This window comes from Gopherus evgoodei, chromosome 5 (genome assembly GCF_007399415.2).
Source record: "Gopherus evgoodei ecotype Sinaloan lineage chromosome 5, rGopEvg1_v1.p, whole genome shotgun sequence".
In the NCBI taxonomy this organism is placed as follows: domain Eukaryota; kingdom Metazoa; phylum Chordata; order Testudines; family Testudinidae; genus Gopherus; species Gopherus evgoodei.
Genome location: NC_044326.1, coordinates 60,514,425 through 60,531,469, shown reverse-complemented (window position 1 = coordinate 60,531,469; position 17,045 = coordinate 60,514,425). Strand labels below are relative to the sequence as shown.

Sequence of the window (17,045 nt, the reverse complement as noted above, 5' to 3'; positions counted from 1 at the left end):
TCAAATCAGTATCTACCTGGCACTGACAATTTTCACAAACAAGTTTTTCACATAATATTTTCAGATCCTCATTTTTACACAAACAAAAATTGGACGCAAAAAATGTGTAGGTGTAATTTTAGAGGCCACTCCAGAAAGCATCGGCTTCTGGGTAAGCACAATACAAACCACAATCTGTATGATACCATTTTAAAATGAAAACCATAATACAATAAAAATAGCTATATAAAGCAGAAGTAGGGTATAGATTACATTCAAAAGAAAATATTATAAAATTGCTTTGAATACGATAAGGTAGTAGCTTGGAGGGAGAAGATGCAGATTGCAGGAGCATACCATAGAAATGCTTGATGCTAACAGATCAGAATGGGATCTCTGAAATAAGGTAATCTCAAACCACAGAGTTTCAAATCATTTTACAGAGGTATATAAATGGCCTTATCACACCACTGATCTGTGCACACATTCTTCACTGACATCAGAGAGATCTGTGCATGCAGATCTAGAGAACAAGAGAGTTGGAAGTAAGCTAGACTACAAGGATGAATACAAGGGCGACAGCTAAACTGTGATAGGAATATATTAAGATGGAACTTATAGAGAAAATACACGTCATTGCCACAACAAGTAAAACTCCAAAATGAGAATATTCATCCATAAAAAAATTGTCTTCATCTTTGGAATATATTCATCCTTGTAAAATATAGTTTAAAAACAATTAATTTCTTTTTGTATTTTTACTAGTTTAAACTACATAAGGAAACGAGGGTAAAGAAAAAAATTTCTTCTTACTCATAATTATATCTATCTACAGTTATATTCTTGCTCATGAATAGCCTGTTATAAAAGTTAATGCTCGTGAGATAAAGCAATCTTATTCTACTAACAGAGAAGTGTTTCCGTTGAGCAGTGTGGTCATTGTAAGCAAAACGCAAATTTAACTAATGAGCGGCATTGTATCCTCCTTTCCCTAATTGAACCCCAAAGAATAACATATGTATACATTTTACATAAAGCAAAATTCAATATTTTGCTTCTAGAAAAGCAACAAGTAAATTGCTGCAATTAGCCTTAAACTACCTTATCTATTACTTCTATTTATTGAAAAATGGATAGCAATACCAATGGCTACAAGTGGCTGAAGTAGTAAACAGTAATTTTCACAAAAATCAGCTGAGTAGTTCATGCATTTGTTCTTATTTCCCATGCATAATCTTTCCCATTTAAGGCCAAAATAGTATTATCCAAAAGGATTAGTACTTTGAAAACACTTGATTTTTTTCAGTGTGATTGTCCCAGTCATCTCCACCACTGTCAAATATCGTTACAGGAGGCCTGGAATGTGTTTATTCTCTTTGTGCATCATGCATTTAGCTGCATATGAAACTAACAGCTTCACACCTACTGCCTGGATATTTTTCAAACAAGCAATTTAAATAAAGTCATGAAAGAGTCAAATGTTCCACAGATGTTCATGGCTTACAGCCAGCCAAAGCCTTATAGTTTAGAAAGTCAGATACAATGGGTTGTTTTTACATAATGGGGCTGTATATTTTATTTGTTATTTTTCTATAGACAATAATATGATAAAGTCATTTCCTTTTGCAAGTAAAATTTAAGATTACTTTAGAAACAAGTACTACAGTTAATCAAGGCTTGTTAAACTGCTCTTTGTATTCAAGTTCTTAGTCAAAGTATTTTGTGTGTTAAAAGGTGTCCATGGAGGCTTATTACACTTGATATTTCTGAACACAGTATTCGGATTTATAACTTATTTGTGCTTAACACAGTTTGCTTACTACTCATCAGGTCTTACAAAGATCCAGCATGATTTCAGCATTTGAACTATAATCATTGTTACTAAAGGTGTCAGGATTTAAGTGCAACTCTATTTTCACATTGGTAGTCCTAAATAACTCATTTTCAGGGAAAATAAATTAACATCTCTGTGAAATTAACTAAGAGAGAAGGTGGGTGATGTAATATCTTTTATTGGATCAACTTCTGTTGGTGAAAGAGAAAAGCCTTTGAGCTACACAGGAGCTCTTTTTCAGTTAAATCAAATGTGAGGATGCATTCCTGAAACATACCCTCTCAACTTTAGTCCTGTGGATTTTCTTAAATAGATTGGTGCATTTGGGTTAGGCAGGAATTACGAGAGAGAGGAGAAGATTGAATGAGCTCTGAAAGGTGATATATCCAGAGTAAAGCCAATGAACATTCTGTTCACGCACCACCTGTTTTATAGTTTCTACTAATGGACACTCGTCGATCCATGTGCCACAGTCATATGAGAGTCTAACAGCACAGCCCATGCTTATCCCACCAACAGAGGAAAGAGAAAGATAATAAAATGGAAGACTGAGTTCTCCTGCAAAAGAAACCACAACCTTTGCTTCTGCCAACTCTAGATAAGAAGGGAAAGGCCAGAGAGAGAGACAGAAAAAAGAAAACCACTGGAAGCAATCAGTGAATTTAGAGGGAAAAAAGAAGACAAGTTAATTACTTCCATTCCAATTACCCTGGGGGAGACTGCAAAGTAAGTATTTACAAAGTTCACCTTGTTTTACAAAATGTAGAACAAGCAGCTCATTTAAACACAATGGGTGGGAGTCTGTGTGCATCTAACGAAAACAACAAGGAGTAAAAGGAGTCCGGTGGCACCTTAAAGACTAACAGATTTATTTGGGCATAAGCTTTTATGGATTAAAAAAAACACTTCTTCAGATGCATGGAGTGAAAATTACAGATACAGGCATAAATATATATTGGCACATGAAGAGAAGAGAGTTACCTTACAAGTGAACAGGAGTACTTGTGGCATTTTAGAGATTAACAAATTTATTTGAGTATAAGCTTTTATGGGCTACAGCCCACTTCTTCGGATGCAACCAATGTTGAAGGTCAGTTTAGACAGGGTGGATGTTGTCCACTCCCAATAACTGATGAGTACATGTCAATACCGAGAAAGAAAATTACTTTTGTAGTGAGCCAGCCACTCCAGCACATCATCAATGATATACAATCTATCCTGGAAAACAATCCCCCACTCTCATAGGCCTTGGAAGGCAGGCCAATTCTTGCTTACAGATAGCCCCCCAAACTGAAGTAAATAATCACCAGCAACTACACACCACAACACAGAAATAGGAGCCAAACCCTATAACAAACCCCGTTGCCTTCTCTGTTCCCATATCTTCTCTAGCGACACCATCACAGGACCCAACTACACCATCAGAGGCTCATGCACTTGCACATCTACTAATGTGATATATGCCATCATGTGCCAGCAATGCCCCTCTACCACGTATACTGGCCAAACCGGACAGTCTCTACGTAAAGGGACACAAATCAGACATCAGGAAAGGTAACACACAAAAGCCAGTAGGAGAACACTTCAATCTCCCTGGACACTCAGTAACAGATTTAAAAGTAGTCCTACTTCAACAAAAAAAACTTCAAAAACAGATTTCAAAGAGAAACTGCTGAGCTGCAATTCATTTGCAAACTTAACACCATCAATTTGGCCTTGAATAAGGACTGGGAGTGGCTGCCTTTCAGAGACCTTTCCATCTGCCTCTTCCTGAGCTGTGCCAAGGAGAGCCCAGGATCTGGACCAAAGTTTGGTTGCACTTTCACTGATGGCAACAGCAGCAATTCTTACTTTCTCTCTCTAGCATTTAGGGGCCCCTAAGCTTTGTGAGGGTCAGAGAGAGCAGTTATGCTGCTGACAAATTCCAACACTAAGAAAAACATGTCAAACTTTTTCTCTCTTCTAAAAAGAACGGGAAATGCAAAAGACATTTTTAATATATGAAGGCTGTGCTAACAAGTAAAAATAATGGTAAATTTCAACAGCAACTTTAGGTCTCTACACTGTACAAATGTAGTAAGTGCAGCTCCTGCTTTTTGATCAAATATTACGAAGCTTAATATAATGCTGTTAGTGTCATAACATATATGCCATAAATGCATGCAGGAGTGTGCAATGCTGCAGGTAGGAAATGGTATTCAATCCTTCACTTTAGCTTTTCTTGACATTTATATTTTAACTATATACTTTACTTTAACCTATACATCACATTAAAGAATTTTCCACATTTAATTGAAAATAAAAGATAAATAGCTATAAGTGATGCATACTTCATGCTCTAACTGAGGAGCTACTATAGATTACAGAGAATCACAGCATACTCTTCCAGTCCAATTCAGGGGTCTTCCATGAATGGATCTACTCCCTTCAATGTGGAAGGGGGACTCATACACCTCCATGGCATTGTCCACTGCAACATGGAACTGGTGGAGTGTTCTCTGTGCATCCAGGTCCACACTAGTGGAGAAGACTGGGATGAGTTCTGGTGATGCATGTCATATCCTCTCTGGCCACAGGCTGCATTTTCTTCTCTGTGTAACCTCCCCAAAGGCTGCCAAGCCAAGGAGAACTCCCTGCTAGTGAAGTTTCAAGCAAGCCAGAGCTGGTACAGAGACACATGGCCTGTCATGGGTCCTCCAGCCCTACACCCGTTTCCATAGGTGGCAAACCTCACCTCCCCTGAAAGGTGGTTTGAGGGAATCTCCACAATGGATATGTTAACTGAAATGTCATCACACTGAACTTGCTCGCATAGCTTTTAATGCAGGAAGGGGAAGAGATGGCTCACAATATGTTGCAGTTAGCTTTTTGTTGCGGAATAACAATGATATTGATTCTATACTGAAAGTTTTCCATCCACAGCTCTCAAAGTGATTGACAATGATTTATTTAATACCTTGCTGAAACACTCATGGAGGTTGCTGATTTTTAAAAATTATTAATTCTTTTCTTTTAAGTGAATCACATATGTAAGGCTGAGCTCTTGTTTTTCATTTACTTTGATATTATAGGAATATTTGAAAGTTGTTAATTCAAATTGTACTAATCTATTTATACATAACCTTTCCACTTCAAGTGCCCAACACTAAGGCAGTATCAACATCATAATCCACTTCTTTTTCAGATGCAGTCCCTAATTTATACATACCATATGCATGGCCAGAAAAAGAAGGGCTACAAGTTCTTCATTCACAAGTTCTTCTAACAAACACTATTAGAAATCCATTACCTGGGTGCTGATAGAGCTGGTTCCATCTGTCGCCTTTACTGTCAGGTTGTAATTTGATTTCTGTTCTGCATCAAGAGGTCTAGCTACAATGATGGTTCCAGTGCCCTTGTCTACATCAAACCGGCTGTCATAGTTGCCACCTGGTTCAAGAAATTGAAAGAGACAGAAGTTCATAAAACACTGCAGTGGTGTACTTTCTCGTGTACGTACACTTTGCTGTCTTAGGACATTTAAGCTTGGGTATGAGTTAATCCTTCATATGGCTTTGGATAGAGCCTCTTTGCTGACTCATGGGATGGCACTGATTGCATCCTGTGGGAAGATTCTCAACTCTCTGTCTTTTGAGATCTTGATTTAAAGATTGGATGCCTTTCTAAAGATATGTTCCAGCTTCAACACAGACTACTGAGCTTGCTGCAGGAATTAATGGTTGAAATTATATGACCTGTGTTTTGCAGAAGGTCCTTTCTGGCTTTAAAATCTATGATGAATAGCAAGTCCTTCAAACCAAGAGGGCTGTCACTATTAGGGTCTCTGAGGTCAAGGTAGAGGAAGTAATACCAAAATATGGAAAAAATTGAGAAAAATCACAAAAAACATAGCTCCTTGAAAGACACTAAGCTCCTTTTCTGAAACAAATTTGTTTACTTATAAAACTTCAAATTGACCTAAGAAATATAGTTCAATAACCATGCTGAAATGTAGCTCAGTAACCAACAGCCAATCATTTAAATGTTTAGTTGATCATAATAAATTTTGTGATACTCTAAGCAGTCTGCCCTGACAACATACTAGCTATTAAGACCAAATGCTTTTAGCAGTGATAAATACTGGTCATTAACATCAATTGGTTTAGACTTTTAGATAAAACTATTTAAAATGAAGAAATTAGTTTCTATTGCTGTCAATGTAATGTTAGTAGTGGCTAACCCATTTATCCTAATTACATTGTGCATATGTTTTTCTAATTATATATTTAGAAGCAGATTATTTAGACATAAGTGGAGTGATTTTTTAAAGATATTAAATGCATATATTAGGAAATCACTGCATTTCAACTATAAAGAGACATGCATAGAAATGAGGGAGTGAAAAACAGAGATGGCAAAATTCTACCTAATCAAAATAAGAAAAATACTGAAATTAATTCCATTTCCTGAAAACGTTTGCCTTCAGAAATTGCAGGACAGATAGATCAGATGAGGATAGACATCTGGAGCAGGGGTGGGCAAAATATGGCCCGTTTAACATTTCTGTCTGGCCCACCAGCAATTTGACTGTCCCTTCGTGATCTCCGGGCCATTAAAAGTCCCGTGACACAGCATGGTGCTGCCATGGTCCCACGCTGCTCCCAGAAGTGGCTGGCTGCTGCAGGCATGTCTCTGTGAGCCCCTGGCAGGGGGCGGGGGGGAAGGGGCCCTGCACGCTTTCCCCACCCCCAGCACCATCCTCACAGGTCCCATTGGCTGGAAACTGGTGCTTTCGGACAGCACACGGAGACCCGCTACCCTCGTTCTCGCAAGAGGCATCCAGAGACGTGCCAGCCACAGCCGCTTCCAGGATCAGCATGGGGCTATGGCATGGAGGAAGCCGGCCTGAGCCTTGCTGCGCCGCCAGCTGGGAGCCGCCTGTGGTAAATGCCTCCTGGCCAGAGCCCACAACCCACACAATCTCCTGCACGCCAACACTCTGCACCAGCCTGGAGCTCCCTCCTGCACCCAAACTCCCTCCCAGACCCCGTACCCCTTCCATTAATATAGTAGAAATGTGTGGCCCGTGACAGCTTTTCAAAATTTACGGAGAGGCCCCCCTGCAAAAATAATTGTCTATCCCTGGTCTGGATTCTGCCTTACTGATTGACAGCTATTTAGTAACTATGAATGATAAGTGTATTGGTGACTTGGGAGTCTCACTACAGCCCAGCTCCTGTCCCAGAGGAAGTTTCCCTAGCATGAACACAAATCTAAATTGTGCAATGTGAAACTCAGCAGTTTTGGTTTGAATGGGTTTCATATATATAAAATTTTGGTTTGGTTTTGGGCCGGAAGTCAAACTTCAGAAAGTGTGCCCTTAAAATTATCTTTTACTGCTGGTGGGTGATACTTCTTTTTTTTTTTTTTTTGATGACAGGGAGAATTTCATGTCTCAGTTTAGTCACATTCACTACTGTAAAACAGCAAGGTGAATGGATGAGAGAGTATCCAGTTGCACTTCTTCTGAAATATAGACAATCTCAGCAGCAGACTTTTAGTTTCTGGCCTGGAAAGCCTACAAGTCTTGCAGCGTTTTTACAAGGAAATCACAGATGCTTTGCCTAATATTACTATTCTATTAGTGCTGATATCTGTCAATCTCGTGAAGCAGCACCCAGTCCATCTGGTAAATTAAGGTGCAGATGCATTAATTCAGACCAAAATCCAAAACTAGAATTCTGATGTGCTGTGTGTACTTACAGCTAACATAACAAAACGAGAAGTCACAAAAGCATCTAAGCAAACTTTCATTTTTGAAGAGTTAATAAGATATTCTAAAATTGTGTGTTTTATTTCAGATCTCATAATTGGTTAATAAATTATGTGATCTCAGCAGATACCTTCTGCTGTACAGTTCAGGTCACAAGCCATCTGAAAGATGTAAAAAACTTCACTAGCAAGTTTGTCTCCTGGCACAGCCAAAAAGAAAGAAAGCATGGAAAGCAAGCACAGAACATAAAAGAAAGTTGTCAATCAAATTATTTCATGCTATTAGAAACAGTAAAGAGGCACAGCAAGAATTTGTAAGAACAGCTGATAATTTGACAATGTGATGTAGTCACATAGCTATCAATCTATTCAAAATACTTTGTTATTAAAAAATAAATCTTACAATGCAAGCAGCAAGTTACAGTCCCTGGACCCAGTTCTACCATCAATCCACACACAAAACCCCAGTAGGAGCTGTGCTTAAGGAACAATAGCAGGACAAGGTCACTTGTCTTCAGTATGATCACAAAAAGGTTAAGCGTATAAATATGAACATCAAATGTTTAAGCTATGCAGCATGCTGAGAAGAAAAATCAAAAGAAAAATATTAGAATATTAACACTCTTACATAGTACATAGTAGCTGAAACAAAGGAAACAAATGAAAGAAGTGTCCAATAGCATACTTTGGGCCCTACTAAATTCTGGGTTCATTTGGGGCAATTTCATGGTCATACGATTTTTAAAATGGTAAATTTCATGATTTCAGCTATTTAAATCTAAAATTTCATGGTATTGTAACTGCGGGGTCCTGACCCAAAAAGGAGTTGGCGGGGGGAGGGGATTACAAGGTTATTGGGGGGGGGTGGTTTGCGGTACTGCTACCCTCATTTCTGCACGGCTGCTGGTTGCAGCGCTGCCTTCAGAGCTGAGCAGCTGCAAAGCAGCAGCTGCTAGCCGGGATCCCAGCTCTGAAGGCAGAGCCACAGGCAGCAGCAGTAAGGATGGCATTGTATGGTATTGACACCCTTGCTTCTATGCTGCTGCCTGCAGAGCTGGGACCTCAGTCAGCAGCCACCACTCCCGGCTGCCCAGCTCTGAAGGCAGCAGCGCAGATGTAAGGGTGGCATGGCATGGTATTGCCACCCTTATTTCTGCTTTGCTGCTGGTTGGGTGCTGCCTTCAGAGCTGGGCACCCGGCCAACAGCTGCCACTCTCTGGACACCCAGCTCTGAAGTCAGTGCAGAAATAAGGGTGGTAACACCGTGACCCCCCCATAATAACCTTGTGACCCCCCTGCAACTTCCTTTTGGGGAGGACCCCAAATTTGATAAACACTGGTCTCCCCTGTGAAATCTGTATAGTATAGGGCAAAAGCATACAAATGACCAGATTTCATGGTCCATGATACATTTTTCATGGCCGTGAATATGGTAGGGTCCCAAGTATAGCATGTTCCAAAACCAGGGGTTCACAAGAGCCTGTTTCATTCAAATACTATTGCTTTACTCCACTGAAACTACCTTATAAAAGTCACCCATAACCTCTTTCTTTCCTAGTTTAAGGTCTCTTCTATGGACTTATTTTTCTTGTTCTCTGTTAACCACTCCTGAAACCATCTCCCACTTAAGCCTCTATGACTCTTTCCTTTCATGGTTCCCTTATGTCTGCCTGTGGTCAGCAGGAGATTTCTTTGCCCATCCACCCTAGCTTGGCTGACCCAGCTGGCACACTGATGGGAGCAGCCTCATATCTCTGCTTATATCCTTCCCCTGCCCACCTCTTAACTTACCTATTCCCCTCCACTGTCCACCCACATGTGCATGGGGATAGGAGCAATAGTCCCTTGCTTGTTCTCTCCCCTATGCAGTTACCAACAATGCAAACAGCCTTTAGAGGGATGCAAAGGAGCATCTATGCTCACTCTCTCTCCTACACAGGTGTGTAAGGCAGAAGAGTTTTATACCCCACCTTTTTTTATTTTCATGGATTTGTTGAAATCTGATTGTAATCTTTGGACAGTGACCTGTCTTTTTAAATATAAAGTGCCACACAAGTGTATTGTTCAGTAAATGTTTAATAGTGACAATGACATCATAGCCACCACAAATCTCACTGGAACATGAAGCCAGCCTAAATTGAAAATAAATAGGACTACTCTTGAAATCTTTCCCTCACCACTCAAACACCACCCAGCTCCATACACACGGCTAAGATTTTCAAAGGCAAGTAAAGGAGTTAGGAACCCAACTTTACTGGTTTGCATAGGCTCCCACTGACTTTACACCAAGTTTGGTGCCTCATCCCCACAGATGCCTTTGAAAATCCTAGTCCAAGAACATGCACAGATCAGGTAGGTTGTGACATGACAAGCCATAGTGCATCATGGGATATTTCCAGAAGCAGGTCCTGGCAATCTCTGATTTTGAAAGACGTAAGTGGCAAAATAAGTTATTTGTAATATTGGTTTCATGTGGAATTCTCCCCACACTCTTTCTTTTGGGGTATCCAGCAGATAACCCTGCAATTGCTGGGTCCCGGGGAAGAGCTGTAGCAGAGTGCTGGGAGGTGGCGTGTCTGTGGGGCCATGCAGGGCTGTTTGGGGAGGCTCAGCCTCTCCTGGCCTTTGACACCTACCACCCATGGTGCTGGAACAATTTTTGTAGTGGGGGTGCAGAGAGCCATTGAATCAAACTGTAAACCCTGTATGTAATGGAAAGCCAGGGGCTGCGGCAGCAACCCCCTGAACCCTTAGTTCCATCACCTATAGGCCCAATTCACTCTACCAGCACAGTGTCTGCCCCAGTGCAGAAATTCAACCCAAAATGGGGTATGAAGGGGCGCTTCAGTGGAACAAAATGCCTATTAGAAACTGTTAGTTTGGCTCCAAAAATTGGCAACACTTTAAAGCTTCCCTCTCCTGGATGAGTCCAGGACTGGATGTAATAAAGCAACGTGAACACTGCCTGCTCTCTCCCATAGGTGAATTTATCCTTGGGTGCAGCAACCCTCACTAGCACAGAGAAGAGTCATTTTTATTGCTTACCCTCCCCCGCCACAAACTTTAGGAGTAACTTAATCCCACTTAGTTTATATACAAAATATTTGCAAGTCATTTTCAAAGCTGTCCTAACAGAATGTCCCAGCATTATATTTTGTGTTTACAGATAGAGAATTTCAACTCCTTATAAGGTTGTGAGCTAGGGTAGGACAAAAAGGCTGCAAGGAATAGTGCAAAATCTCAGCTAGCACAACATTCACCACTATATATTAATAATGAATAACTTTAAGGCCTCCTTACCAGTAATGTCAAACCAGAGCGGTGTGCCAAGAGGTTCAACAGCTATTACACCAATCATGTGAGCTACTGGATCACTTTCCATGACCGTAAAGGAAAAAAACGTTTCCTCAAAAGAAATAGGGTCTGTAGGTGGTGTAGGTTTTAAAATCCATTCTATATGAAGCCGAGTAGTCGAGGACCTTTGTGGGCGACCGTTATCCACAGCCTTAATCTATGAAACACAAAAAAAGACAACTTTGTGCTAAAGCAGTCATGTAATCTTTATATCACATAAATAAAAATATAACAAAAAATCACTAGTAAACAGATCTGAAAAGGTTTGAATGCCTCTTGAAAGGTGCTATGTGCCCTCAAACACCTAGGAAACCAGTCGGAGTTGAGGGCACTCAGCTCCTCACAGGTTTGTATCTTTGCTTATCATAAATTTCACACTCAGTTCACTAGCTTCCTTGAAGAAAGTTAAAGCTCAATTGTTGTAGTTTTCATTTCTGCAATATGTCACCATCAACCTAGCCCTTGAAAAGAACAGTGCTGCTTGGATTCATGATCTCAATGCAAGTGACACAGATGAATTCGCAGTTCAAAAAAAAAAAACAACACAAAAAAAACAACTTCTGGTCCAGTATCAAGTATTATCTGACGTTAAATTGCAAACACTGGAAACACTCATGCACCAGCTACTGAATAACAAGTGATGAAAGTACAGATAAAAGAGCACTTTAACAGATTAATGGCATATGAGATCTTGACTCACTGAAAGAATATCATATTCTCCTGCTCCAGAAAACTTCTTTGATGATACCACTCCAGTTTTCGGTTCAATAAAAAATTTGCCATGTTCATCGCCCTCTTCAATGCTGTAAGATATCTCGGCATTGGGGCCTTCATCTTTATCTGCAGCTATAACCCGATAAATAGGTTCTCTCTTGGCAGTCCTCTCACGTTCTGGTTTCTCACGCTCTGGAAGCCTGATTTTGTAGAACTTTTGTAAAAACTGAGGTTTATTGTCATTCTCATCTAAGACTTTCACAACCACCCGGGCAATAGTTGACTTTGCAGGAATACCATTGTCTGTAATGGTTACCTATATTTATAAGAAAAGATAATAAGGTTAGTCTTCAACTCAAGCATTGTCTTTTCAAGATTATGCTAATGAATTTTTTTATCTAATACCTTTCAAACACTCAAAGAACGCTGGCTAATGATATTCAATTAATATTTTTAAAAGGACTTTATTTATTCAGCTTTTTGTCTTAACATTTTGACTGTTGAAGTGTGCCATGTAGGAGTTAATAGGCACACATTAAAGCAACTGCATTATTTTCCAGCATTCTAGCTGAAATACTAACTTCATGAATGTCAGCCACAGTGAACAAGTTTAACACGCTTTTTCAGTTAATGGCTTTATTGTAGTAACATTTTTATATATATTTTTAGCATAGTGTTTTCTTAAAGGTTTTATATTGCAATTATTGTTTGATTTCCCTGTTCAAAAGATGCAATTTATAAGAAGCAAGTGCATAACTTTAAAAATTTGACAGGATTATACATTAAAAGATAGCAACACTTTAAGACATAAAAGCACTATGCAGTTTGAATTAACATTGAAAAGATAGAATTAAAAAAAAAATACTAAGCACAGAACACATATTTCCCGAATTTAAAGGAAATGGGAAATTGAACTCTACCCCTACTTTCCCAGCAACAGTCACAATTTTTATAAAGGCCACAAAAATAAGTGATCTTTCTCAACATTAATTCCAGGGCCGACCTGACATTATTGAGGATAGTGATGCATAAATAAATAACAAAAATGTTATGTTAATTTGAATTTATTTAGAAAGCAAAGAGGAAATCAATAGCTATGAAGTGGGAAAGAACCAAATGTATAGATGAATTTAACACATCTATAAGAGCAATTCCAAAAAAAAAAAAAAAAAAAAAAAAAAAAAAAAAAAAAAAAGGTGTTCAATATGTATTTTAAATTACTTTAGTATCTGTTGTAAAGAGGTAACAGATTTGAGTTTAATGCTCCTGACTCGGAAGCTCTCACTCACGTGAACAATTCCATTAATGTAACAGCTAGAGAGTCAGACTCAATGTTTGTATGCTGTATGTACAGCCTTCTACACAACAAAGAAGTTTACATATTGGGTGATAACAGGGGAGAATTTAGCTGCTAGCATGACAAGCATTCTTAAAAAACAATACCTGTACAAAATCAACAACAGAAATTTAAGTCTCATAAGTATTCTGCAATTGCCCATCTGCCCCATGCCTTCCAGTTGATGTTGTGGATGTTTTCCAGACAAACAGAATGAAGATGTATAGAATAATATTCATTAAAACAGATCTAATCCTTGCTCCATTCATTCATTTTTCTCTCATTCTCTTTTTGTCCCTTAGCTTCTCTTTTCAGTTTCTCAGATTTTCCTTTTTGTTTTTTGCCTTTTCTTTCTCGTACAAAACATGTACAATAATATACAGTGTTTTCTGACCTAGAGAAGCAGTCGCTTCTTCCATGTTATCTGTTGTGTCCTCTACTGGTTTTCTTTCCTTTGCCTCTTTTTTTCCCCCCTTCTTGATTCTCTTTCCTTGCCTTTGTGTTCTATGTCGTTGTTTTACTTTATTTTCTTTGTTACAACATAGAAACACTCAGGAATGCCTGAGGGTCACCAGTATGTAATCCTAGGAAACTGATAGTGGGGAATATGCTCACCTTATCCGAACGGATACCTGCTTGACGGAAAAAAATCAAACAAAAACCCAAGGTCTCTGCCAGTAAGTTCTGGGGGAAATTGCTTCCCTACATCAGTTTAATCCTATATAGGATTTTATGGGGGAGAAGAAGTCTGTCAGTGAGAGAAACAACTTCTGGTAGAGAGTTTCTGCAATATTGTTGAGAACTTGCTCTAGGGAAGATTGCTGCTGAGCTGCTTGCTATGGGATTATGGCGAATACTGGTGTGGGGTTCAGTAAGGAGAAAACAAAAAGTTTTCTTCCAGGTTCTTTCACAAATTAGTTGGATGACCTCAGGAGTCCAAATATGAAAATGATGCAGGAGGCAAGGATATCATGAACATAAAACAAGATTGTGGGAGAGGGGAACATCAGAAATGGGAGCTGAACCATTGACTTCATTGGGGTATGATTTCACCCTGACTGTCTACACATGAAGAGGGAAGGGTTGTTTGACTTCTGGGTAAGGATGGGATTGAAAATGTAGTATAATACAATTTGTAAGCATAATTAATAAATCTAAGCACTTATGCATCTTCATTTTATCAGTGAAAAATACATTAAACAATATAAATTACATGTACTCATCCTCATATCCAAATCCATGGCAGCTTTCCTGCACTATTAAATACTATTTCCCTTAAGAAGGTGAATAGAGAAAACTGCACACAGGCTTCTAGAGTAAAACTCAAGTATGATGAAATCACGCTGGAAACAAGAGAACAGGCAATGCTAGGTTGTACAAAATAACAGATCTGCTTGCAAAAAAATTAGCATTACCCTTGCTCAACAAAATAAGTTGCAAAACTGAAGAAAGTCAAATATGATCTGAAAACTATATCAGTTGTAGGTTTCTTACTAATAACTAAGTAAAACAATTGTTTAAATGTGAATTTTGATACAAAAGCATCACTTTTCGTGATAAGAAAGGTAAAACAGAAATTAAATAGTAAAGGGTAATGTGAAGACAGCCTAAATTAAATTAGCTATATTTAAAAGAAAAATACCATTTAATGCACACATATAAAATAGAGAAATGTTAGAAACAGAAAGAATGGAGCACATTATTTATTACTATGCAAACAAGAATGTAATCAAGGATCAATTTTAATAGCACACAAGGAATAAACCCTCCAACCCACCTGGACTGTTCAACGCTCAATTAATTAGCCAGATGCACAGCATCTTATTACTGCCACCATTCTGTGAATTTCTGGGTTTCTTCCCAACCTATTTCCAAGGTTATCAGCATAAAATTAACAAATGGGAAAATGTCTAATTCAGATTTTGGCTTTCATTATACTGTAATAGTCAATAATTTTCCCTTTGATAACTTTGCAGACTCTAATTTAAAGCTTTATTGATTAGGTCACAATGGCCTAGAAAGGGAAAAGGAGAACTAAAGGAGAACGTATACCAATACCAGGAGATAACCAATAACCAAGACCTAAGAGGAATCAGTACTTTTATTATTATTGTTTGCATAGAGCACATTACAGTAAGTAATATTTATATAATGCTAGGTGAAGTCCTAATCTAAAAATCATGTCCTATTGACTTGAAAAATTTTTGCTCAGTTTACAAGTTATTTGTTATTATCTTTTATGTGTATTGCGGTAGCAACCGGAGGCCAATCAAGGATCAGGGCCACATTGTGCTAAATACTGTTTACACAGATAATGGAAAGATGATCCCTGTTCCAAAGAATTTACAATCTGTGTTGTGGATCTTATCACAGATCATAGATGACTTTAAGGAACTCAGAAGCGTGCAAAGAAAAGTGTACATGCAGTCTTCTCACAGATCCTTCCTGACCACAAGCAATGGAAGACAGAAGGCAGAAGATTCTGGAAGTGAGTCGCTGCCATGGTAAGTGGAATGGGCTGGAAGCTTCTGATTTTGTGAAAGACTGGTCTACTTTCTGTGGGAGAGGGAGCTGTACAGTTGCAATAGCCTCCATTTCATTAGAAGGGAGCCAATATCCTTGGGGACAGGCTGGCTAGGGTAATGAGGAGAGTGTTAAACTAAAAAGAAAAAGTAATGAATGAAAAGAGAGAGGATAGGAGGAGGCAGCACAAAATTGAACTGTTGAGAACAAAATTAATCAAACGAACCAAAGGACATGATGAGAAGAAATTCTTTAGCTGTCAATACACCAATGCTAGCAGCCTAGGTAATAAACACGAGGTCTCACAATTGCTCATTTATTAGCATAAATTTTGATCCAGTTGGTAATACTGAAACCTGGTGGGATGATCTAGATGAATGGAATGTTAAAATCAATGGTTGTAATCTATTTAGGAAGGACTGAGTGGGCAAAAGGGGAGGGGAGTTGCACTCTATATCAAAAATGGTATTACTTGTTTCCAAGTCACTGGCAACTTGGAATGATCTCGACAACTCATGAATCAATGTCCTAATAGATAAAACACAAGATGGGTATTAGCTAGCGTCTGCCACTGATCACCATTTCACACTAAGGAACAGGATGACCTCCTCATACACCTATCTATAACATTGGAGGGGGGGTGGACTTTGTGATCATGGGGGGGATTCTGAGTGAAATATGTTGAAGGTCTCATGCTGCCTGTACTAAAACATCCTTGGAATTTCTAAATATAACCATTTCCTAACTCAATAAGTATTGCACCAGCCGTTGGTATTTGAACTTTATCTCATCAGGACAGGCTGGGGCTGGAGGTTGATTCCGTCATTCATACATACCTCATTCACACATCTAAACTAAACTAAGGGCTTGTCTACACTTACAGTTTTGCAGCGCTGGTAGTTACAGCTGTGTTCGTACAGCTGTGTAGGGCCAGCGCTGCAGTGTGGCCACACTGACAGCTACCAGCGCTGCAGTGTGGCCACATCTGCAGCACTTGCAGCGCTGTTGGGAGTGGTGCATTGTGGGCAGCTATCCCACAGACCACCTCGTCCCATTTTGACGCTGTGGCTTGTGGGAAGGGGAAGGAAGTGTGCGGGTCTTTCCGCTTCCTGTTCCAACGTCCCGTGGTGCTTTGCAACACATTCCGAGCAGTTTGGCGGCATTGTGAGTCTGCAGCGCGATTTATGAGATTTCTGTTACAAATGGAGCCTGAGTTGCTGAGGACCTTGCTGATGAATGTTGTCAGCACATCACGCATGGCAGTGGAGCTGCAAAGTGATAGTGAGGAGTCAGACGATGATATTGAAACGCCTGACGCTGAAGACACTCAATTGCTTGTGGCAGTAACAGACGTGCTTAGCATCGTGGAACGGCGCCTTTGGGCTCGGGAAACCAGCACTGAGTGGTGGGATCACATCGTCCTGCAAGCCTGGGATGACGAGCAGTGGCTGCAGAACTTTCGGATGAGAAAAGCCACTTTCCTGGGACTGTGTGCTGAGCTCGCCCCTACCCTGCGGCGCAGGGACACGAGATTGAGAGCTGCCCTGCCAGTGG

General features: G+C 39.5%; 1 protein-coding gene across 9 annotated transcripts in view; it reads right to left on the bottom strand.

Annotated features, from left to right (window-relative positions):
• Positions 1–17,045, bottom strand: part of FAT1 (FAT atypical cadherin 1) — a 187,657-nt gene that overhangs the window by 52,888 nt on the left and 117,724 nt on the right. For 6 of the 9 annotated variants that reach the window (XR_004000575.1, XM_030563873.1, XM_030563871.1 and 3 more), the window contains exons 5-8: positions 11,619–11,948; positions 10,865–11,075; positions 7,696–7,764; positions 5,103–5,242 (exon numbers count right to left, since the gene is read on the bottom strand). Coding sequence is in view for 8 of the 9 variants with exons in the window: in XM_030563873.1 (XP_030419733.1) it covers positions 5,103–5,242; positions 7,696–7,764; positions 10,865–11,075; positions 11,619–11,948 (750 nt within the window). In the remaining variant the exon portion in view is untranslated. The remainder of the gene's footprint in view (positions 1–5,102; positions 5,243–7,695; positions 7,765–10,864; positions 11,076–11,618; positions 11,949–17,045) is intronic. The other 3 variants (XM_030563877.1, XM_030563875.1, XM_030563878.1) reach the window with 1 other exon arrangement.